A 26901-nucleotide genomic window follows, 5' to 3' on the forward strand; every position below is an offset into this window, starting at 1 on the left:
CAATATACTGCTTGACTCTTCGGTGAAGGTATGTTCTCGAAACTTTGACAAAAGCCCGTACCGAGCTACTGAGCGTCTCTCCTGCAGTGTCTTCCACTGGAGTTTATCTATCATCTCCGTAACGCTTTCGCGATTACTAAATGATCCTGTAACGAAGTGCGCTGCTCTCCGTTGGATCTTCTCTATATCTTCTAGCAACCCTATCTGGTACGGATCCCACACTGCTGAGCAGTATTCAAGCAGTGGGCGAACAAGCGTACTGTAACCTACTCCCTTTGTTTTCGGATTGCATTTCCTTAGGATTCTTCCAATGAATCTCAGTCTGGCATCTGCTTTACCGACGATCAACATTATATGATCATTCCATTTTAAATCACTCCTAATGCGTACTCCCAGATAATTTATGGTATTAACTGCTTCCAGTTGCTGACCTGCTATTTTGTAGCTAAATGATACAGGATCTATCTTTCTGTGTATTCGCAGCACATTACACTTGTCTACATTGAGATTCAATTGCCATTCCCTGCACCATGCGTCAATTCACTGCAGATCCTCCTGCATTTCAGTACAATTTTCCATTGTTACAACCTCTCGATACACCACAGCATCATCCGCAAAAAGCCTCAGTGAACTTCCGATGTCATCCACAAGGTCATTTATGTATATTGTGAATAGCAACGGTCCTATGACACTCCCCTGCGGCACACCTGAAATCACTCTTACTTCGGAAGACTTCTCTCCATTGAGAATGACATGCTGCGTCCTGTTATCTAGGAACTCCTCAATCCAATCACACAATTGGTCTGATAGTCCATATGCTCTTACTTTGTTCATTAAACGACTGTGGGGAACTGTATCGAACGCCTTGCAGAAGTCAAGAAACACGGCATCTACCTGTGAACCCGTGTCTATGGCCCTCTGAGTCTCGTGGACGAATAGTGCGAGCTGGGTTTCACATGACCGTCTTTTTCGAAACCCATGCTGATTCCTACAGAGTAGATTTCTAGTCTCCAGAAAAGTCATTATACTCGAACACAATACGTGTTCCAAAATTCTACAACTGATCGACGTTAGAGATATAGGTCTATAGTTCTGCACATCTGCTCGACGTACCTTCTTGAAAATGGGGATGACCTGTGCCCTTTTCCAATCCTTTGAAACGCTACGCTCTTCTAGAGACCTACGGTACACCGCTGCAAGAAGGGGGGCAAGTTCCTTCGCGTACTCTGTGTAAAATTGAACTGGTATCCCATCAGGCCCAGAGGCCTTTCCTCTTTTGAGCAATTTTAATTGTTTCTCTATCCCTCTGTCGTCTATTTCGATATCTACCATTTTGTCATCTGTGCGACAATCTAGAGAAGGAACTACAGTGCAATCTTCCTCTGTGAAACAACTTTGGAAAAAGACATTTAGTATTTCGGCCTTTAGTCTGTCATCCTCTGTTTCAGTACCATTTTGGTCACAGAGTGTCTGGACATTTTGTTTTGATCCACCTACCGCTTTGACATAAGACCAAAATTTCTTAGGATTTTCTGCCAAGTCAGTACATAGAACTTTACTTTCGAATTCATTGAACGCCTCTCGCATAGCCCTCCTCACACTACATTTCGCTTCACGTAATTTTTGTTTGTCTGCAAGGCTTTGGCTATGTTTATGTTTGCTGTGAAGTTCCCTTTGCTTCTGCAGCAGTTTTCTAACTCGGTTGTTGTACCACGGTGGCTCTTTTCCATCTCTTACGATCTTGCTTGGCACATACTCATCTAACGCATTATGTACGACGGTTTTGAACTTTGTCCACTGATCCTCAACACTATCTGTACTTGAGACAAAACTTTTGTGTTGAGCCAACAGGTACTCTGAAATCTGCTTTTTGTCACTTTTTCTTAACAGAAAAATCTTCCTACCCTTTTTAATATTCCTATTTACGGCTGAAATCATCGATGCCGTAACCGCTTTATGATCGCTGATTCCCTGTTCTGCGTTAACTTTTTCAAATAGTTCGGGTCTGTTTGTCACCAGAAGGTCTACTATGTTATCGCCATGACAACATTGATGACAACATTGTTAGCCTTGGAAGATTGTTTTCCCACAATTTACACAATTCCTTTAAGGTCCCTTGAGAACAAACCACTATGTTCAGTTTTTCAACCAAATTAAACAACATTGCTTTCAAATTAAGTTAATTACTTTTGGTCAAAACAAATATTTACTGTCAATGAAGTTACAATGAAGAGAAATCTGTTTTTGGAAACAAAAGATCACAAAAGAGTAACAAGAAGTAGTTTATTAAACAAATATCAGTGTGTCCAGTAATTATCAAAGCTTTCCAGGTCAATTTTTGCATTTTCTCAAGATCTAATCAACTTTGATCGATTTTATGACAAAATCTAGAAACTTTGTTGACATAAAGGAACATAATGGAGACTGCACTCTTGACTTACAATAATTTAAAAAATCTCTGAACAAAACATGGTTTATTTTAACCAAGAAATACATACCAGATCACAAGTAAAATGAACAAAAAATTACAGGAAAACTACAATGAGACCAGGTTGCAAAGAAAGTAAAACATAATTAATAAAACATTTCCCTTAGGAACAATCAACTGATGGGAGCACACAACACTGACAGAAAAAAATTACACTTTTTACAAACAGATCTAAAGATTAAAATTCAAATACAATCTGAACAAACCAATTATGGAACAAATAGCAACAGTCCACTTTGGTAAAGACACATATATAAACAGTAAGTGAAGTCACAGGCATATATTTTTTAGTGGTAGAACTAGTACTTCAATCTGAGAAACATCTTTTCTCAGCACTTCCGTTGACCTTTGTTTCCTTACTTTGTAGTTCTCTTACTTTATCTCTAAACTCTTTCCTCTTCCTCCGATTTTCTTTTGATGACTTTTATGCTACCCTTGTCTCTGCGACCTTTCATGATAGGTATAGATCCAACACCATCAGTGATCTTGAGTGCATCGTGAACAGTACGAAGAGCTATGAAAGGCTTCAGTCAAGTTTCCAAATATATAAGATATAAGAGAAACCTCTTTTAAGGCTAGCACTGCCATGGAAGAGAATGCAAGCACGCTTGATAAAACTCTTCAAATTTTCATGCCCGCTCTTATCCCCAACGACCACCATCCAGAACAGATCAATGCAATCCCAAACCCTCCTCAAGTTCTTTGTGAATTTCCTTTGCTGGCCTGATCTCTATAAGATATTGTAACTTATGAGCTAGGACATCAGTCCAATGAACACAAAAGCGATTTAAGCTACTGAGATGTGTGAATGCTATGCCTAACCATCTCTTCACAAGTACAGCATTAAAGTCCACTTCTAGATCCAAACATGTGATGCCTTTGTAAAAAGAGTACACTAGGAGTGATTTATTCTGAGCGTTGGATGCTATATTCTTCATAAATGTAAGAGACTGTTTCTGGAATGTCAAGTTACCTTTCTCTGATATGTCATCTTCACAGATCAATTTTGAAGAGTCTCTTTCTCTAAAACTTATGATTTCACAAGTTTTCTCATTTTCTGACCACAGACTGTGGGGAAGTATAGAGCTAAAGAGGCATCTGACTGAAATTTAATTAGAAACTCCTCAACCTGAGCAGCCACAGTTTCAAAAAAGGCATGATGAGCTCTCAGCATCTTGTCCCTCAATGATTCACACCATACTTGATAGCTATGACTCTTAGGAATTCCAGTAGTGACCTTAGGTTTCAGTTTTAACTCTCCAGCTCCTTCTTCGCCATTTCTATTTCCTTCACATATTTTTCATCAGTCATTAATAGTTGCTGAGCCTGGAATGCAAACATTTTATTTTCCACCTAACAAAAGGTGCAAAACTGCTACAGGAAAACAGAAGTGCCTGTAATATTATTGGTGGAATCAGTTCATTTTTAAATATATTATATAAAGCTCTCAGAAGCTGAACAAGTTTCTGACCAGCAGTGGGACAAACTGTCTTAAAAGCACCACACACTAAATGTAAGCCAAATGTTTCAAAGTCCTAAAACACAGGATTCTCTGGATAAGCTTAGACTTTGAGCTTGCTTTTCAATTCTCTGCCTTATTAGCATTAGGGCCATCCATGGATAGGTGAATAACTTGCCTTTTCGCATTTACCATAGACTGGAATGCATCTGCCCCAAATCCTCCAACAACAGGGTGGCGCACGAAATGTGTTACCATTTTGTTTTTGAATATAGCTTTATTGTCAATACAATCTAAAAGGAACATATGCTACAATGAAGAGCCGTCCATGGAGATTTGTTCTAACTCAACATATGCTCAATATGTCCGCCATTTTGTTTCCTAACTTCCTTCAAACGAACACTGAAGTTAGTGATTACCCTTCGGCACATGTCTTCCGTAATTTCACTGCAAGCTTGAAGAATAAGTCTTCTGAGCTCCATTAAATCACCTGGACATTTCGGGAAAATTTTTTCTTTTAGGTACCTCCAAAGAAAAAAAGTCACATGGATTGAGGTCTGGACTATTGGGGGGACAATTTTGTCCGTCATTGAAGCGACCTGGAAACCTGAGTGAAATGATCCGCATGTCGAAATGCTCATGTAAAAACTCCAACACAGTGTTTGCAGTATGTGGCCTTGCTCCATCTTGCATGAAACACTGCGTGTTGAAGGGCAAGGCAGTAGCAAGAAGCTGTGGAATGAAGCTATTGCGAAGCATGCTCAAATTACTCTCGCTTTTCACAGTTTCTTCAAAGAAAAAGGATCCAATAAGTCCGTGACTGGAAATTGCTGCCCACGCTGTAATCCTCGGAGCATAATGTTGTTGTTCATGAAGCACTTGTGGGTTTTCAGTGGCCCAAAAGCGTACATTTTGTTTGTTAACCACACCGTCTAAATGAAAATGCGCTTCATCTGAAAACCAAACGTTGCTGAGAGTTTCTTCCCTATCCTCCGCCCACTGGGCAAACAGTAGTCTCTGCTGCTTGTGTTCTTCAGTGAGCTTCTGTGCACAGGTCATCTTGTATGGGTACATAAGGTGGTCACTTATAAGAATGCATTGAACGGAGCGTCTGGATATTCCCAGTTGCACTGCTGCCTTTCTACACGATTTCCCGGGACTTCTCTGTACAGCAACTCGTACCGCTTCAATATTCTCTGGTGAACAAACAGGCTTAGGCCGAGGTCGCTTCGCTTCCAATACTGTTCCTTCCCGTACAAATTTATCGTACAACCTGTGGATGGTCTTCTTGCAAGGGACCCATCGTGTGTTAAACTGTTGTCAAAAACGCCTCTGAGTCACAACAAGGCTTTTTGTTTCATGAAAAAGTAACACAATTGCCGATCGTTGCTGTGTCGTCAGTCTTCCATTGTCAGCCATTGCTGCTTGCAAGTCTCCTAGTGGCAGTATCATGAATTACACGTCATTTTGCAACTCATCGGTTCTTCCAAGCTCTGCTGATATTGCTGTAGAGATCCCAGCGGGATATCTAATGTGCATCGTAAATTGTGAAAGAAACAATTGATAACACATTTCGTAGGCGACGCTGTAAATATTTTGTCACACTTTTTCCCAAAAACACAGAAGTGCTGCTCAAAAACTATCACAACTCATCATCCCAGAAATGTGCAAATGGGCCTATCTGTTAGCGTTGGCTAATCTTAGTCAACCTCTCATCAAATCCAAGTGCTGCCATGTCACAGGCAGCAACAATATCCTTGAGTTATTATTAAGTGGAAAATGACCACAGTCTAAACACAATGCAATAATTTACTTTTGACTTTTGAAGCTGCACTTTGTAGGCAATGGGTCAAATGAATAAAATGGAGAAAGTACTTTAGTCTCGGATTTTGGAGAACATACTGAGGTTACATAAATAAAATGTATCATAGAACATACTTGACCTGAGAATGGTCTCAGCGTGAGTAACATGGTGGTGGAAGTTGCTCAATGCGAAGAATATTGTCCGATTTCATGTGAATAAAACGAGAAGTTTCTCATAAGTGGAGAACTTTCTCCATTTTTTGAAGGGAACTCTGTAGAATATTTCAAGCTCAGTAAGTTCTGTTCATGTTAAGTTTTACCAAGCTTTTGTAGTAGAAATATCAGAATTTATGTTGTTTGGGAGGTAAAAAAGATATACAAAGAACAAAGAAATACTGAAGAGAGAAAATGTAGAAGTTTATACAGGTTTAACCACAAAATATTTATTTGGCTGGCGAAGTTCCTTCCCAAAGTAATGCAAGAAATCGAAAAGCGGAGGGAGGGGGGGACGGGCACCACCTTTCAAAGCAGCAAAAATGAAAACATTTTTGTACTGTTTAACTGATGCAAATTTTCAGACTGGTGTGCAACAACAGTTAGGTATACAGCAAAAAACTGTGTCACTGACATTTTCAGATGTTCATCACGTTTTCTCACAGCATAAGTCTTATATTTCGTAATTGTCTAACTTCATCTGCCAGAGTGTGTGGTCGTGCCTGTGTGTGTGTGTGTGTGTGTGTGTGTGTGTGTGTGTGTGTGTGTGTGTGTGTGTGTGGACGCGCGCGCGCGCGCGTGCGTGTGTTGTCTATTTTCAACAAAGGCCTTGCTGGCCAAAAGCTCATTTTGTGACAGTCTTTTTGTTGTGCCTATCTGCGACTCAGCATCTCCCCTATATGGTGAGTAGCAAGTATCCTTTTCATAATATTGTTGTAACATTAGAAATAAGTACACAGATCAGAAAAATAAATAGCCAATTTATTATGAACCTAGCGATCTGTTTCTGGTAATGAAACAGTACTTGACATGCGAGCAGACCATTGCGTATCACATTTAAGCAAAATTATCTCATGTTAGGAAACTCTGACAGTGTTCTGGTTTGGAGTAGATGAAAATGTGATGAGTCCTTAAGATATCGTTCGCTTACTGTGTTCCCCTAACTTCAATTACAAAATAAGTTTCCCGTATGTCAAAAATTTAATAATATTGTCAGAAAATGCATTTTTGTGAACTGTCCACAATTGACTTAATAACCTGAATGAGATTTTCACTCTGCAGCGGAGTGTGCGCTGATATGAAACTTCCTGGCAGATTAAAACTGTGTGCCTGACCGAGACTCGAACTCGGGACCTTTGCCTTTCACGGGCAAGTGCTCTACCATCTGAGCTACCGAAGCACGACTCACGCCCGGTACTCACAGCTTTACTTCTGCCAGTATCTCGTCTCCTACCTTCTAAACTTTACAGAAGCTCTCCTGCGAACCTTGCAGAACTAGCACTCCGAGTCTCGGTCAGGCACACAGTTTTAATCTGACTTAATAACCTGTTGCTGCACATAAAAGGAAAATTAAAACATAGTGCAACTCTTCCACAACATCTTGATGCCAGTTTCATTTACGTACATTCAAAAGTTTGCACATTTGTTGAATGAAATATAAGACTACACGTGTGTTATGTGTTCACACATGGCAGATGGTACACACCAACAACCTTCTCAAGAAGGAAGGGAGCTAGTGAGAAGGAATTCTCCCATCAGAGACTATGCATTTTTAGCACAGTAAATGAAATCACCACTAAAAAGAAATAAATAGGTGTGTTTCCTACAATGCTGACTTTCCCGACACAAGTAAAGGCTGGAACTGGGCCACTCAAATTACTGTCCATCCTCCTCCAAGCGGATTTATTATTTCTTGTTTTTTGCACTTGTCAATGATGCAGGACTTTTATGATACCTTGATGTTTCCCTCCACAGTATCCTTCAAATCTGAATCACTGCACTCAGAGCTAGAACTCGTTTCTAAAATTACAGGTCTGAGTGACAGAGCCAAATGTTCTCATTCATATTCTCGCCACTTTCATCAGCTAGTTTGCAATCTGAGTCAGATGTAAAATCTTCAGTTACATCCTGAAAGTGACAAAACCAAACTAAAACACGCAGATCTTAATAGAAATATGCAAGGTTCCAATACTCAATAATGCATAGGTCATCACATTGTAAGTTGCTTTGATCAGAAACGTGTCACAGGGTGATCAAAGTAAAGTAAGACCCGTAACAGACAATGTAACGCACAATGTTCAGTAGAGTGACAGATTTATAATGCACTACAAAAACTATAAAAATATGTTTAGATGTATACAAACTTGATTACTATATATCTATACCAGTTGAGAATAGCTGTAAAATTATTTGCCATTCTTGATGAACCCTCACACACAAATATCTAGGAATAAATTCCAAATACTACAGAAGGAACCAATGACAGCTGTCCACTGCAATGGACAAGGTGTTCCACAGGGATATATTACACAAGCATGCATTTATTTATAAATGCATGGAATAAATTAATACCTGTCTGCTTCACACTTCATTTTATTCCCCCACCCCGCCCACCCAAGTTGCCACCTTTTTTGACAATTTTTTCTATTTGGTATGGTGTGAATTGTACGAAAATATGACTGCATGTACCATATCAATCAATCTATCGATTTCATCTGACATTTCCCTCACTTGCCCACCACAGTCACTGCAGAAAATAACAACACACTAGCTGGCTACCATGAACAATGCTGGTCCAGTGCAGTTGCACACCTCCTGTCAACTGAAACAATGCCACAGAATGCAACATGGAGACCAGATTGTGCTGAGCCAGTGCTGGCTGCCCACTCCTGCTCTCTGATCGAGCTTTCAACAAGAAAAATATAAGACAAGAATTAAAAGTATAAGTAACTGAGATCCCATAATTCAAGAATAAATACTCAAATAGGCACAGCATGTTGGGAGGATGTCCACTTCCAAATAGAGTTCGGTGCCATGTGCAAAGAGGAAAGAGACGTGAGAAGAAAAACGACAAGTTTGAAGGGAAAACTGTGAAGACTGAATACGTAACAGCCTACACTTTGAAGTGCAGAAGAAGAAGAAGAAGAAAAAGAAAATGTGTTTGACTACAAATTGTAGTCTAAGTTATCTAAGTTTTGATTTTTTCCCTCTAAAAATCCTCACTCAGACATTTTATATCTGTACATACGTATTTTAAAAAGTATGTTGCATATTACTGTAGCCATACACACATCTCCGAGAAAAAGAAAAATGTCCCTGTACTTGACAGTTCAGTTTTTATTAATGTTTCCGAGAGTTCTACAATTTAATGCAAAACTTTGTGGCAGTTTTTGACTGATTGCATGAAAAACATGGTGGCTTACTCTGAAAATCTTTACATGATTGATTCTTAAAACCCTCTGACATAGTCAAATGCACATGCTCTGAACTTTTGTAATTAAATCTTCAGTCATTATCTGGTTACTTCTACAGACATATAATACTCAGAGTTCTCCACAGCCTTTATGACAGTATCATGGCTCCACAGAAGGCAACTTTTATCACACAGTGGAATACTTTTATGCACTGCAGTATCACATTTTTATTACTTGCAACTTTGTGCCTTGTCCTGTGGTGTTCTGATTATGAAAGGTTCCATGTTTCACCGCCAAAATTAGGAAATTAGATTAGTCAAAAGATCTAAGTCTCACTATACTGCAATGTTGGCAAAAAGAAGGTAACTGTAACAAATATACATTTTAAAGTTCAGAAACCTTACCTGAACACATGTCTTGTGAAACCACGCATTCTTCTTGCAACATGGTGCCCACAAGGTACCTGGCGAAGGCTTTGGAATTACAGTTTCGTAGCAAATTGTACAAATTTGAGGAACTTTGGCAGCATCAATCAGTGTTGCTTTGTCAACCACTTGTGTTCGCCTGTGAGTACTACAAAATGACCTGAAATTGAAAAAACATTTCTAATCTGAATGTGAAATTCTCCTCTTAATTCAGTGAATTTTCTTTTGAAAAACAAATATGTGTAAGTGCTGAATAATGATCAGCGCATACATATGACCTACTACAATTCACAGTGTAGCATTCTATGAGTTCAAATGCTGCCTTACACACCAACTTAGCTTTCATATGTACATAACAGCACTAACAATTTTTTAAACGTACAATCAACTTGAGCACTGAAATTTATAGCCATTTAAAAAAGAAAAAAACAGTACCAATAGTATCTATTTATTCTAGCATACCGGTCTGCTTCCTCAAAAATCAAAAGAAACTGAATTCAGATAACATTTTCAGAACCAGAAATTGACTACATGCTGATATCACAGAAGACCAGAGGCACAAAATTCAAGAGTAGGGTTTACCATAAACAAAAAATTTAGAAACAATTTTAAAGATACTGAATCAATATCCAACAGAATAGCAAGATTTGTTCTGAAAGAAAAAAAAAAAAGTTCATATTTGCCCTCGGAACTGTAAAACTTATCAATCCTTTGAATGGTTAAGGTTTTATACAAGGGCGTCGAATTTCTGGGCACTTTAGAAAATGAAACTCAAGGAAAAAAACATGTTTTCAAATCATTTTTGATGTGTAGCAACATGTACACTGCATATTTTCATATTACGAAAGTATAAATTCAAATTCCACCAAACACCGCATGTTACTTTTTGAACCATTGAAATCGAGATTGCGATGTGATTTTGTAAGCCAGTCATAGCTCATGTTATGTGATCTTGCCAGCCGATGACAGCTGATATTCAGAGCATAGGACACGTGATGTTGTCAGCCAATAGCAATGTCACTGTTAAGTACCACGAACACACACAGGAAAAGTTAATGGTTTAAATTAATATACATACTGCTGCTACAAGAAAAGCAAAGTTTTCCCATCTAATGTTGATCTTATTTGCGCGTGTTACACTTTAAGATATATCATGAAAATGTGCCAGTAAAATTCTTCGTCATCAAAGAGTTCATTTCTAAATGAGAGCCAAATGCTCTGTGATTTAAGAAATTCATTGTACATTCTCGCACATAGTTCAACTTGTGTATAAGGAAATTTACATTGAAATTAACGCTTTTTAGACCACCATGCGCAATATTTTCCCGCGACCTGTTAGAAATAGGCTCGTTTCAGCAGCTGCCAGAGAGCGCCAGATAATTGGCATCACCCTCCTTGGGCAGCTACGACAATGCTGGAAGCCCGTATGTTTGTACGTGTAAAACATTAAAAGATCTTACATTATGTCATAAAAGAAACGAGACATCAGAGGATGCTCCCGGAGAATGTTGTGAACCATACTACAATGTTCACATTTAGAGTGCATACTGTAAGTGCACATTTGTATGTCCAGAGTCCCAATGAAGTAGGCCTCGACCTGATATTAAGCTTTTCAGTGCAGTTTTTGAGAAGTAAATTTTCTTGAAGTACCAGTACTGTATTATTTCATGTTTGGTTCTTCATTATGGCATAATGCCATACATGCTGGAAGATGAAAACGTGCACTTGAAATGCAGGGAATAGTTGAAACTAGCCAATAGTGTGGAATTAAACACTTTGTTTCAAATACATTGGCTGCCTCAGCAGAAATGATTAATAAAAACCAAATTTGTTTAGCAAACTGACAAAAATAACTTCATTGTTCTGCAAGGCAATTAATACTTAACTTTCAGAAAGGTGGAAATAAAATGAAATCTGAAACTAATAATATATTTCAGCCTTCCGTAATCATGTGAATGTATTTTAATTCAATTGATAGGTCTCAGCCATGGAAATCTGTTGTTGTTGTTGTTGTTGTTGTTGTTGTTGTGTGTGTGTGTGTGTTTTTTGAGAGCAGTAAATGGAGAGTTCAAATGACTCTGAGCACTATGGGACTTAACATCTATGGTCATCAGACCCCTAGAACTTAGAACTACTTAAATCTAACTAACCTAAGGACATCACAGAACACCCAGTCATCACAAGGCTAAATGGAGAGGAAACAGCGAAATCACCAAATATAAACACTGGTCAAGCACAGACTCCTCATCTCCCCGCAACAACTAAGGTTGCTCTGTGTATCAGCCCCAGATCTACAATATTTCTGAATCACGGCAATACTAGATAGCGCCCCCCCCCCCCCCCCCCTGCCCTCAAGTGTTTGAGGTAGGGCGTCAAAAATTTTTAAAAATATCGAATTTTCAAAAATATGTTCATATTGTAGTGCACATCTTTCTGAAGAGACTGACACATAAAATAAATGTGTTCGAGGCAATGTAAGACATGTTTTTGGTCTTAAGTGTGCCAAAGTGCACTGCCACGCCCCTTCACATAGTTTTCTTCTATCCCACGTCACTGTATTTCACTCTGTGGAATTGAAACGTGTAGGCAGGGCGTCAAAAATTTTTAAAAGTATCGAATTTTCAAAAATATGTTCATATTGTAGTGCACATCTTTCTGAAGAGACTGACACATAAAACAAATGTGTTCGAGGCAATGTAAGACATGTTTTTGGTCTTAAGTGTGCCAAAGTGCACTGCCACGCCTCTTCACATAGTTTTCTTCTATCCCACGTCACTGTATTTCACTCTGTGGAATTGAAACGTGTATGTTTTTAATGGGTGCTATCGAACTATATTCAGGACAGGGGAAATTAAAATGTCCTGTGGTACCTCTCCTGCTCCCAGTCACCCGGTCTCACATCCTGCCCCTCTTTCTTTTTAAAAAGAAAAAGAAAAAACCTCACAATTAATACTGGATGAGATTATTTGTAAATGGGAGAAGAAGAACTCTGCAGCAAATTTGGACTGTTTGTTGCCTATTAGCTAATAACTTGCTCGTTTGTGTGACATAAAATTAAATATAGGATACATAAAACCAGTAAACACAAGAGACAAACAAGACAGCACACATTTCTTCAATATTTAGCTACTAGCTTGTTTTTCTCTCTGATCTTGCTATAGCTTTACATGGTGTGCTTTCCTTTCTGCGAAAGTATCTATTACCTCATCAAAATTCGTCAAACGTTTTGCTACTTGAAAAATTGAAATGTAGTTGTCTAATACCGAAGAAACTGTTAATAGAAATGTACCCAAGACTGGTGTGGTTTCGCAAGCTGATTACATCTGTTTTGTCCCTGTCTGCTAGATAAAACAAACTATGCCTTTCTAATATTGCAGCAATTGTAACACAAACCAAATAAACGAGACTGTTTTGGCACAAATGGTCATTTTTAGAACACAACAGATTATAATTCACAAAGTACCAATATCAAATGACTATTTGGCCTACTACATGCGAAAAGCTGTATGTTAGGAAATAGTTTTACATTTCATTCATACGCTCCAGTTTCTCATGCATGAGATCAAAAAGTAGTACAAAATTTTTATATAAATTCTGAATTGTCATATTCTTCCATAATTTCTGTGATGTCGCCGTTTCTTCGCCCTCCTAACACGATTGTTCTAACAAACAATTTTGTCATCACTAATTTTGTAACTGTTTCTGCCATTCTCAAAACTTATTTGCCGATTAAATTCAGTAACTCTGCCAGAATCACCAGTTTAGTTATACCGTGATAATTCTCTGGTTGCATTGTTACATTTTCGTACAACGTGTTTTCTGTGCTACTTCCAGAATAGAACTTAAGCAGCAGCTAGCAGGATACTGTACAACTGGTATTTACTAGTCTAGCAATCTGGTCAGAAATTTGCTGTCAAAATTTCATTTTCTTGGATACACCGAGAAGATAATATGTAATCTTTCTTACCTGTTATTTCTGTTAGTCATTTATTTCCACACTGGAAGTCAGAACCTATGGATTTCACTAATAATTATAACAACGGTGATCGTTTGCAAACCCAATCAACCACATAATCACACAGCAACTGGCATCATCCGTTCGGCTTTACTCCACTCAGCCCATATAACCCTGTCTCCTTTTGTCTGCAGGAAAGTTTATTTCTAGATGTGACGAGGACACATCACATACACTATGCACGCATTCAACTTATGATTCTTTCATAAATCAACTTAGTATGTGCTCAAAAATATTAAAAAAACAGCAGGGATACCTTTAAAAATCATATAGCCAATCAATAGACCAACATGTGCTGGATGCTAGGTGCTTTGTGAAACAAGGTTTTTCCCCCTCAAGAATATGAAATTGGCACCCCCCTTCTCGCCCCCCAAAATTGCCACCCGGGTCAGATACCTCTGTCCCTCAAAATTGTAGTAATGCTAAAATTATTATTCATTAGAAGAAAGCAGACAGACAAGACAGAACCATACTGACTTATAGACCTACCAGTACTGTAGAAGGTATTCACTAAAATACCAAATGCATAGAAAAAATATTACATGTTATTCAGGCAAGGAACAAGTTGAATTTAGTAATGGATTTAGTACGATAGACCACTTGCAAACTGTGAACAAAATTACAGAGTAGAGCAATGTGTATAAGTTAGCACTTTATGTCAGAGCAATATATTTTGATAAAGCTTTTGACTTGCTTTCAAATGTATAATATAATAATGTCGTATGACTAGGGCCTCCCGTCAGGCAGACCATTCGCCTGGTGCAAGTCTTTCGATTTGACGCCACTTCGATGACTTGCGCGTCGATGGGGATGAAATGATGATGATTAGGACAACACAACACCCAGTCCCCAAGCAGATAAAATCTCCGACCCAGCCGGGAATCGAACCCGGGCCCTTAGCATTGACATTCCATCACGCTGACCACTCAGCTACCGGGGGATTCATAGTGGCAGCTCTACAGGTACAGTAATTCAACCTACGTGGGCTTAATGAAGAATATATATGTCAATGCCACTTTGGCTTCAAGACAGGGATAAATTAAAAGATTGAAAGACGCATCAGGTGAGGAGGATTCATATCCTCAAAACTGTTCTCAGCAGCTGCAGAAGAAGTTTTCAGATCATCAAACTATAGAAATGAAGGGCTCAATCTTAATAGATCATACCTGAACCACCTATATGTTGATGATGACACTGTACCGTGTGCCTCCATCGCAGATAAACTACAACAATGAATGGAAGAACTTCATAGTGCAAGTATGAAAGTAGGACTGAAAATCAGTTACATAATGATTAAAATGTGTATAGCACGTATACTGAAAAGGAAACAGAACAAGTTAACAATGAAGTCAAAGAACCAACTGACGAGTTTTTGTACGAGGGCTATCCACAAAGTACATTATGTTTTGGAATTAAAAATAAATGAAGTACTGGAAAATTTTTTTATTATATACAGATGAAAACCACACTTAAATACTACTTTTCTACATAGTTGCCATTTAAATTAAGGCACTTATCGTAGCGATGGACGAGCTTGGAAATTCCTCCATCGTAAAATTCGGCCGCCTGCGCCTTCAACCACGTGGTTACCTCTTCTTGAAGCTGCGCGTCGTCATCAAAACAGTGCATAGCCAACCACTTCTTCATTGCTGGGAATAAGTGGAAGTCGCTCGGTGCCAGGTTGGGACTGTACAGCGGATGAGGAAACAACTCCCACTTAAAAGATTCGAGAACTTCACGAGTGGCATTTGCCATGTGGGCCCGGGCATTGTCGTGAATCAGCAAGATCTTTGAGCCCAACTTTCCCCTGCGCTTGTTTTGTATTGCTCTTCTGAGGTTGTGCAGAGTTTGGCAATACCTTTGAGAGTTTATTGTAGTGCCTCTTTCCAGGAAATCCACAAAAATCACACCTTTTCTGTCCCAAAAGAGGTAACCATGTGGTTGAAGGCGCAGGCGGCCGAATTTTACGACGAAGGAATTTCCAAGCTCGTCCATCGCTACGATAAGTGCCTTAATTTAAATGGCAACTATGTAGAAAAGTAGTATTTAAGGTGGCTTTCATCTGTATATAATGAAAAAACATTCCAATATTTTATTTATTTTTAATTCCAAAATGTAATGTACTTTGTGGATAGCCCTCATATTTCGTGCAGTCGAAGACAATGTCTGGGTGGACAGCAAATATAACAAACAGGAGAGAAAACATGGCCTAAAATAAATTTTATAAACCAAATAATTTTTTCAAAACAAAGCTTCCATTGTGTCTGAAAATGAAATTATAAAATCAATGTGTAAGAGCATACCTCCTATAATAGATGGGGAGGAGGGAGTGGGCCTAACACATTCATCTACAGATCCAAAATACATTACTACTACTACTACTACTACTACTACTACTACCGATTCCATTTTATTGCGAGTTTCGTAGTTTCCTCAGAGTCACAGGACAGCAGCGCAGATTAAATGATGTTCAATTAGCAAGTGAAAATAAAACACCAGTGAAAGGGAAAGGAAATTCAGGAGAGTATTCCCATCCACGGCAGAATAGGAATTCGAACAACAAGACTCAATCAGAATTCACAAGATTGTCTTAAGAATAGTAGGAATAATTATATGACAATACGGTACAGTAATGGTCAAACTATACATACAGTATTAAGGAGCAAGAGGTATGCCTAGATTAATTAGATTCCAAGATGGGCAAAAATTGTGAAATGAGATGTTGGAGAAACCAAAGAGTGAAAATACATAACCGTGTAAATCAATCACTGTTGGGCACATAGGATAAAAAAGGATTAATATTGCACTTGATTCTCACAGTAATGCACATATTATAAATATGAGTTATTTTGAGGATGAAGTACATGTAAGTAGTTTCCTTACTTCACCAGTTTCTGGTGTCAAAATATTTGAGATCACTGATATTAGTGGAAAACTAATAGCAGAAGAAATGTTTGTTAGTTTTAAAATGTGCTTTATAAATACACCTTTAATTCCAGGTGTTGGTTACATGAAGACTTATTAGCCACAATTGATTTTAGCAGAAGAGTTTTGAGTTTCATATATAAAGAAGAATGTAAGGAATTAAGCTTAACAGAAAGTGAGGAATCCTTATCTCATTCAATTTTAGAGGAAATCAAAGGAAGTTTCATGGCTGATGTATCTTTAATGTTAACTGATACAGAAGATTGAAGATAGTAGAAATAGGATGATAAGGGGTACACTACAGCAGAGGATGAATTCTCTACCATAACTGATGATAAAACAACATTGAATAAGTAGAAGCAATCACAACTTGTTGGTTTTCTGAGAAGATATGGAGCTAGTTTCTCATCACAATCAGAAGTCACGAAGGATTTTGTGTGAATTAATGGTCAAAAATCACGCTCCACTTTTTTGTGAATTTGTACCCTATCCTTATTTATACTACAACCAGACAGCACAGGTTAAGTTTGATAATGAGGTCATCCACTTGGGTAATATCTGCAGAGAAGTTTAACAAGGATGAGTTTATCTTGCCCCTGTTACAGAATTTGTACTCAGACAGTATCTTTCAGGAAGCACTTTATGATATAGAAACAGATAAAGATCAATGCAGTCTTCATCAACAACATCCACTATGCTGACGATACAGTAATGACTGCTGCTGATCCTTGACAACTCGTCTTCGAAGGAGGAGATTACAGTAGTAATATAGGTCTGAATATCAGCAGCAAAATGACACATTTTGTGATTGTCACGGAAAAGCTCAATTCCTTTACAGATCCAGATCTTGATTCAACAGATTCTTAATACAAAGAGTAGACAAGTTTCAGTATATTTGCGCATGGCTCTGTGAAGACAGATCATATATCAAATGTTGCATAAAGAACACCAGCATGTTTTTCATAAAATTCAAGAGAATTCTCACACGTACAGACCTAGACCTAAATCTTAAGTGTTCAATTTGTTAATATGCTACATCTGGCCTATCCTTCTATATGGTTCTGAAGGATGGTCACAAAATATGCCAACAGCAAAGAACATTGAGGCCTCTGAAATGTGGATCTACTGCAGAATGCTTAAAATGACATGGGCAGCAAGAATATCTAACACTGAAGAAGAGCAAGGAATAAACATACACTGAGAAATGCTAACAAGGTTTAAAAGAAGAGAAACTGCATACCTATGATGTAGCTTACAGAATACCAAATACATACTTCTGCAGTTGATAACAGAAGGGAAGATCAAAGGTGAAAGAAGAAAAGGGTGAAGAAGAATTTCTTGGCTAGATAACAAAGCACTGGACAGTATTTCCAAGTGGAGTTCAACCACTAACCACTACTCGACTATAAGACAACCTTCATTATAAGATGACCCCCTTTTGTTCAGGAGTGTTCTTGAGAAAAATTTATTTTCAGCATATTCTGACTAATCAAAATTACAAACTGTTTCATTGACATAAGGTATCTGCCTAGAAAGTTAACATTACACCTATTCTAAATGTATGCTATTTATTGAGTGTCTACATTTTGATAATACAAGGAGAAATAAAATAAACAAAAAGAAATAGCTTACATTAAGTTGTGGACTGTTTTCTTTTCTACATTTTTTGCTTACTAATCCTGTCATCTGTGATATCACTACTTTTAATCATCAATAACTTATTAGCACAGCTGTGAAATTTTGTATCTTCATCATAACAAACATTTGGCTGTCAGAGTTGACAACATTGTGGCACGAAACAAGTACATACGCCACTGGCCCCTATCTAGACTTTCACCATCTCTTGCGGAAATGAATACTATTGCTCAGTTTGTCAAACTTTTAAGTCAATTAAATTCTAACTACAAATTCATTCAAGCAAACTGCAGTTTAAATGTGGTAGATGTTCCCAAAAGGTCAAAGTACATGGTATGTATTTCCAAGGTTGGCAACGTGACAATTTGTTGCCCGCACACTACTCCCCTCCCCAAACTCATCCTAGATCTCAGCCAAGCTGGTATCACTGTTCCCCCTCCAAACCTCCTGTAGTGCTGTGCTTGAGCAACTGTGAAATACGGACTGCAATATCTTCTAGTGTCCAAGTAATGTGTAACAACAGCAACTAATACATAAATAAATCCAGATTCAGTCCAATTCCCGAACTTCACTCGTCCCATCACCCACTGACATATGCTGGTAGTATCTCCACAACAGGTCTTGCCCCTGTAATTTATTCTCTCGACAATAACTAAAGTTTAATATCATTTATTTCATTTGTTAGACATTTCATTCTGGACTAATTTCTGTTCTTGTTTCACCTCAATGTCACCTTCATGTTATAAAGCTGATTACAAAAAAATGGTTCAAATGGCTCTGAGCACTATGGGACTCAACTGCTGAGGTCATTAGTCCCCTAGAACTTAGAACTAGTTAAACCTAACTAACCTAAGGACATCACAAACATCCATGCCCGAGGCAGGATTCGAACCTGCGACCGTAGCGGTCTTGCGGTTCCAGACTGCAGCGCCTTTCACCGCACGGCCACTTCGGCCGGCAAGCTGATTACATGCTGGTAACATTTATACTCAGTATTCTGATACGTCAACACGATTGAATTTCTCATTTTCAACCTATGTAGTAAATCATTACAGTCTCTCACAATCAAATAAACTACTAATCTGGTTCAGACTCAAACAATGTTTTTTGAATGACAACATTTTTGGGTTTGAATGTTACCTTCATTTAAAAAGCAGCATTAATGTATGTACACAGTATCCAATCAAGTATGAGAACTTTTATAGCAAACCTGTTGAAATACAACAAAAGTTTGCAAGATAATAGAACTTAATGCTATTTCCTCTTGTGTTTCACAAAATTGTCAAATTTCAAGCAGACCAGTCAATTGTTGTACTGGCTAGATCATAGTTTCTTGTGTATCCCTTCAACTAGCATCACGTAAGTCACATGTCACATGATTGTTCTAGCAACATCGATACTACATTGACCGCTTTGGCGTATCGGGAAATTGAGCCTGTTCGAACGTATCATTCGCCAAACCCTTCACTTCTAAATTCTGCAAAATAAATCTACACATGACCACAACAGCCAAAGCTTTGGATGTAAATTTAAGATGACCACTATATACTCTATTAAACAATGAAAAAAAGTTAACTTCAGCAGCAACTGTTTAACCTGCAAATATAAGATGATCCTGTACTTTTTGAAAGATGAATTTGGGAAAAAAACTTTATCTTATAATTGCATAAATACGGTACAGAGAATAAAGATGCATCTTGTGGTCACCAACATCCGTTAATGGATAGGGAGGGGGAGGAGGAGGAGGGCAGTACCCTATCTTGGCAGCAGCCCAAACTGCTTTACGCAAATAAAAAATGCTTTGTATATGTAAGTAAGTATTATTATTTCAAGAATGTGAGTCGCCATTTCAAAAGAACTCTGCATATGTGCAGTGTATGTCATAAACTGAAAGTTAACCCAGTTCCACTGAACTGAATCTTATAACATGTAAGGTATATGGGATTAGTGGCTGTGGATTTTTTTCACTCCACTGCCTCATGACAAGGTGTAGCTCAAGTATTTGTAACATTAAAATATTGGTCCTGATTGGCCAAGTTGTACCCAATAAGGTGTGCCGCTATTTAAACAGTGATCAGATGTCTGAGAGGCCATTATTTTACTACATCGCTGAACAAAAGTGGCTCTTGTCAGTTAATGATAAACAATATGTGCCAATAGCCTAAAATGAATTTCTAGCACGGGAAGGAGCAAAACACACATCAGTATCCAATCATCATCCTCCAGCAAGCCCAGAAGAAAGACGGTGTCAAGAGAATTATTGTTACTGACATGAACTTATTACTGAGAATGACACACTAAGTGGGCAGAACCAGTACTGAAATGTGTACAGAACTCAAAATGAAAAATCAAGAAAGTATTGAATGAGTGACTGCATTCCACAACCCTATTGGTACCCAATGAAGTAGCTGGGAGATTAATGAGGCAGAAACTTAGTTGAGATGGGTGAGTTGACCAGAAACATACAGTATGTTAGAAGAGAAAACCAGGAAAAATATTTATAGTCAATTGTAGCTTACAAATATTTAACCCTCGAGCGAGCGCCCCTGCGTATAAAGTGCGCCAACTGCAAATAGCATTGCCGTGCACGGTTCCATTTTTGTTTTACAATAGCAAGCCCCTACCTATTCCTGCATTATTGTTTCAGATGGCCCAGTGAGAAGTTGTGCTGTCATAGGTTCACGTGAGCTACAGTAATTTAAAATCAACTGAGAGTGTGTCATCTTAGTGTACAAAGTGCGCCATGCGCCCGGTCAAGTAAGTAATTTTCCTTTCACTTTTATTTTGTTTCTTTTTAATTGAATCAAAACATGTAACAAGCGAGTGAATCACTGTGCAGAGCGATATCAAAGCTGACAGACATCGAGATCGATTGGTTACTCAACGAGGACCCAGAGTTCACCTCTGTACCAGACAACGAAAACGATGACGACTCTTAAGAAGAAGAGGCATTTATCACACAAAGTGACCATGATTCTGATTCTGATTGAGTCCACAATTCAGATGATGACCGTGAAGAGTTGCTCTCCACTGATGGTCTTTTTATTGGAGGGACAAAATGTATAAATGGAATAAAATATGTCATAATGTGACTTCGAAAACAAAAAGAAAGAATATTGTGAAAGATTCCCTGGGCCTACACCTGTTGCCAGAGAGGTCACAAGTGAAACAGAGGCTTTATGGACAATACTTAGCCTGGAAAAGATTGATGAAATCATAAAACACACAAACATATACATTCAATTTTTGTTTCAGCAGATGCTAAAACATTCGTAACTAGTAATAAAGAAGTATATTGTGACTAACAACCTAAAGGACCATATAATGTTTCTAATTCTCCCTGTGATATTGTAGGAAGGCTAGTTACTCACACTGAGGGCTCAGGAAGAAACGTTACAGTGGACTATTGGTTCACTAGCTATTCCTTAGCCAACTCCCTTTTGAAAAAGCGACTAACATGCATCAGCACGTTGAGAAAAAACAAACGCAAGATCCCACAAGAATTTTTAGGTGGGAAATGTAGAGCTATCCACCCCTCTTTATTTGGTTTTCAGAATGATAAGAAGCTAGTTTTGTTTGTGCTGAAACAAAACAAGGCAGTTGAATTACTTTCAACCACGAATGATTTTGGAACCGTTGACACAGTTACAGGTAAACCAGAGACAGTTATGGATTATAATATAACAAAGGGAGGAGTCAACACAGTCGATCAACTGGGAGGTGCATATTCTGTCTCACAGATGACAAGAAGATGGCCATTGGTTGTACTCTATGCTCTAATGGATATAGCAGGAATCAATGCTCAAATAATTTTTCATACAAATGAGGCAAATCCAAAAAAGAAGAGAAGCATTTAATTGAAAGATTTAGCACTTTCTCTTATGAAGCCTCAACTAGTGGAAAGAGCTAATATTCCTCCATTTCCTGCCGACAGTGCAACTTGCCTCGTGAAATACAAAGATTAATGTGTTGAAAGAACTGAGGAGCCTACCACAAAGAAAAAGAGGTCGGTGTTCAAATGGCTCTGAGCACTATGGGACTTAACTGCTGTGGTCATCAGTCCCCTAGAACTTAGAACTACTCAAACCTAACTAACCTAAGAACATCACACACATCCATGCCCGAGGCAGGATTCAAACCTGCGACCGTAGCGGTTGCTCGGCTCCAGACTGAAGCGCCTAGAACCGCACGGCCACTCCGGCCGGCGAGGTCAGCGTGTAACATGTGGACGAGCAAGAAACACATCTACTACCATAAGATGGAACTATGCCATAGCTTTGTTTGCAAAGGACATGTAAAAACAGTGCATACATGTGAGAAGTATAAAGCATTTTCTGAAAATGTGCAAAACAATTAACTGTGTAGATAGAAGGAACTTTGTGATAAGTGATATTTCTTCAATATATAAAGCCTTTGTCCTTTTATATTACAATGAAAGAATGTTTTTGTTCTGTATGTGCTTAAAAAAGTGTTGGAGTAGAGTGATATGTCAACTGTGGCAATAGAATAATATGAAAGTTTCTTATTTGTTTAATCAAATAGTTAATTAGCAGAGTAATATATGTTTCTTGTATTGTTGTTTAAATCAACTAAAATTAAACTGTGATTTAGCTCATATATGTTTCCCTTGGTACCATTACGACAGGTTTTGACTACATGTGTACAAAGTGCACCGCGTGCCTGCTCGTGTTACGAAAATCTGCACGCCTGCTCGAGGGTTAAGCAGCCATCTTTCCCATTTCACTATCTATTCTCAATTTCATTACTGTGTATGCAGTCTCCCCATTCGATCCTTTGACCCAGTTAACATATTTGTTGCTGTAATTGTTGTTGTGGTGTTCAGTCCAAAGACTTGTTTGATGCTGTTCTCCACACTACTCTCCCCTGTAAAAGCCTCGGTTCCGAATAACTACTGCAACCTACATCTGAATAACCACTTCAACCTACATCCAGCTGAATCTGTCTACATCTCTGGGTCTCCCTCTATAATTTATACTCTCCACACTTCCCTCCAGTACCAAATGGGTGCTTCCTTGATGTTTCAGATTGTGTCCTTTCAAGTGATCCCTTCTTTTAATCAAGTTATGCTACAAATATGTTTTCTCCCCAATTTTATTTAGAATTTATGCATTTACCCATTTAATTTTCAGCACTCTTCTGTAGCACCACATTTCAAGGGTTTCTATTCTCTTCTTGTCTGAACTATTTATCCTCCACATTTCACGTCCATACAAGGCTACACTCCAGACAAATATCTTCCGAAAAGAATGAGATTTTCACTCTGCAGCGTAATGTGTGCTGAGATGAAATTTCCTGGCAGATTAAAACTGTGAGGACGGGGTGCGAGTCATGCTTGGTAGCTCAGTTGGTAGAGCACTTGCCCGCGAAAGTCAAAGGTCCCGAGTTCGAGTCTCGATCCGGCACACAGTTTAAATCTGCCACGAAGTTTCATATCAGCACACACCCCACTGCAGAGTGAAAATCTCATTCTGGAAACATACCCCAGGATGTGGCTAAGCCATGTCTCTGCAATATCCTTTCTTTCAGGAGTGCTAGTTCTGCAAGGTTTGCGGGAGAGCTTCTGTAAAGTTTGGAAGGTAGGAGATGAGATACTGGCAGAAGTGGAGCTGTGAGGACAGGGCATGAGTCGTGCTTGGATATCTAAGTTGGTAGAACACTTGCCCGCGAAAAGCAAAGGTCCCGAGTTCAAGTCTCAGTCCGGAACACAGTTTTAATCTGCCATGAAGTTTCATCTTCCGAAAAGATTGCCTAACATGAATTTCTGTTTGATGTTAACAAATTTCTCTTTTTCAGAAACACGTTTCTTGCCACTGCCAGTCTAAATTTTATATCCTCCCTACTTTGGCCATCATCAGTTATTTTACTGCTCACATAACTAAACTCATCTACTACTTTTAACGACTAATTGCAAATCTAATACCCTCAGCAACACCTGATTCAATTAAACTATATTCTATTACACTTGTTTTGACTTTGTTGTGTCAGGTCCCCAGAGGATTTAATTAACAAAATGACATAGCTATTCATAATGTAAAGGTTCAGCCAGTATTTCTTACGTGGACGCCGCACAGTGAAACCCGAAGTTCCACAGACACAGAAGGGAAAGTGTCACACACTACAAATAGCCTGAGCTAGTAAACACGTCGAGGACACGAACAGCGCGTCTCTCGGACCTTGGAGGGCGAGAAGGAACTTTCTGCCCCTGGACTCTGCCGGACATATCGAAACGAATATAGGTCCACAGCGACGAAATGTCCGGGAAGACCAAAAAATAAGTTAGAGAAAGCGGATGCGAGGGCTGCATCCGAGCAGGGCAGACCTTCAAAATGGGTATTTAAGGGCATCCACGAGCAGCAAGAAGCAGAGTCGTCGCAGAAGCTGAAGAGGACACAAGCAAACGAGGCCCGGCAGCATCGAGAAGGTAGCAACCACTACTGATGAGTCTATAGGAACTGCAACTACGAGAAGACGGTGATGCTCTGGTGGACGCAACTACAACTGTCAGTTAAGTAGAAGTTTTGCATTGGAATAATTTTGAACAGGGACAGTTTGTCTCTGTCTCAAGTAGCCTCTACAGTTAAGTTTCAGCAATAGAAGTAACAAGCCACTGTCTCCTGTGAGATAGGACAAGGGTCCATTATTTAAACGAAGAGTGAATTCAAAGGTGGTAGTTTTCGTGAGTAGTCGTTTCCGACATAGAGTGAGAAGTGGAGATTCTGGCTGAATCTATAGAAGTGTACAGAGTAAGGGGAAGGGTCTGACACCTCACATGTCCTTTGTGATATTAGTTCAATAAATTGTGTTAAAGGAGAAATCTCACCTTACTGTTTTGACAGTTCAGTGCTGCCAATTCCCCCCTTGTACCCGCTACCTATTGAAAGTATTGTCTAACGTATCTACACCTCCTACACGCCCTTAGACAGTCCAGGAGATTCTACTCCCTCTCACCTCTGTAATTAAGGCCAGTTAAAGGGAACCACAAACCCATAAAAGCCGTCAATGTCCCAATTGCGCCACGCAGGCTCGACCAACTCTATATTGGTATCCAGGACCTGTGCCGGGACATGGCAGTTGATGTTCATCTTACATCCTTCTTTTAATATACTGTCCATTCTGTTCAACTGCTCTTCCATGTCCTTTGCCATCGCTGATTGAATTGCAATGTCATTAGCAAACTTCAAACTTTTTATTTCTTCTCTCTGACCTTTAATTCCTTCTTTCCATTTCTCCTTCTTTCCTTCGCAGCTTGCTCATTGTACAGATTGAATACCATGGAGATTAGTTATAACCCTGTCTCATCCGTTTCTGAACCACTGCTTCCCTTTCATGCCCCTCAACTCTGCCATCTGTTTTCTGTACAAATTGTTAATAACCTTCTGCTCCCTGCATTTTACACCTGCTACCTTCAGAATTTCAAAGGGTGTATTCCAGGCATCATTGTCAAAAGCTTTCTCTAAGTCTATAAATTCTATAAACGTAGGTTCGCCTTTCTTTAACTTATCTTCTAAGGTAGGTCGTAGGGTCAGTATTGCCTTTTTTACATGTTGATACATTTCTCTGGAAACCAAACTGATCTTCCCCAAGGTTGTCTTCTACCTGTTTTTCCAGTTTTCCATAAATAATTTGTTTGGGTATTGTACAACTTATTAAATGGATAGTTTGGTATTAGCACACCTGTCAGCATTGGCTTTCTTTATAATTGGAATTATTACATTCTTCTTGAAGGCTGAAGGTATTTCCTATCTCATACATCTAGCACATGAGATGAGTAGTTTTATCATGGCTGGCTCTCCCAAGGATATCAGTAGCTTTGAGGGAATGTCACCTACCCCAGGAGTGTTGTTTTGACTTAGGTCCTTCAGTGCTCTAATTCTTCTGACAGAATCAGAGCTCCCATCTCATCTTCACCTACTTCCTTCTCTCTTTCAATAATATTGCCTTCAAGTTCATTTCCTTTGTACAGAGCGTATACGCACACAAGAGGGGAAAAATAATTCTCGTATTTCCCAGTAAAGAATACGCTTTCTCGGGTGAAAATAAACTTTTTCCTTGTGAAGTGACAATATACTTTCCCTCGGAGCTGTAAACTTGTCAATCCTTTGAGTAGTGAAGGATTTATAAACTGAGACAGAACTTTCCAGCACTTTAGGAAAAGAACCCAGAAAACGCAATGCATTTTGAAAAGATCTTTGATGCACAGTAACAAGTGCACTGCACATTTTCGTATTACGAAATTATAAACATGAATTCCACCAATTACACCATGGTAGCTTCCAAAGCACTGGAACTGAGATTGTGATGTGCTTTTGTCAGCCAATCATAGCTCATGTCACGTGATCTTGCCAGCCAATGACAGCAGATATCCACAGCATAGGAAGTGTGATGTAGTCAACCAAAACTGTTAAGCAGCGCAGACACACTATTAGAAAAGGTTTATGGCTTAAATTAATATAAAGTATAACCACACGAAAAGCTAAGTTTTCTCAAATAAAATTGATGGTCAAAAAATATTCGCTGTTTTTCCAAGGGTGTGGCTAGGCAGGATCATAAGAGCACCAGCTTAAACAGCAGCAGCAGCAGCTTGATTATAAGTTTCACTCCTGTGCACCGGACTTTTCGTGGGTTACAGATACACATTCTGTCAAGCCCCATAGTAAAACCAGTAACACGTGAAATTGTTCAAGAAGTCACATCACACTTTTTTTTCTGAAAGATGCTTTTTG

General features: G+C 38.8%; 1 protein-coding gene across 1 annotated transcript in view; it reads right to left on the reverse strand.

Moving 5' to 3' along the window:
- The window catches only part of LOC126471136 (uncharacterized), a 260530-nt gene that overhangs the window by 148878 nt on the left and 84751 nt on the right, over positions 1–26901 (reverse strand). The window contains exon 5 of the mRNA XM_050099226.1: positions 9562–9742. Within this exon, the coding sequence (XP_049955183.1) occupies positions 9562–9742 (181 nt within the window). The remainder of the gene's footprint in view (positions 1–9561; positions 9743–26901) is intronic.

Source organism: Schistocerca serialis, chromosome 3, assembly GCF_023864345.2.
Source record: "Schistocerca serialis cubense isolate TAMUIC-IGC-003099 chromosome 3, iqSchSeri2.2, whole genome shotgun sequence".
In the NCBI taxonomy this organism is placed as follows: Eukaryota; Metazoa; Arthropoda; class Insecta; order Orthoptera; family Acrididae; genus Schistocerca; species Schistocerca serialis.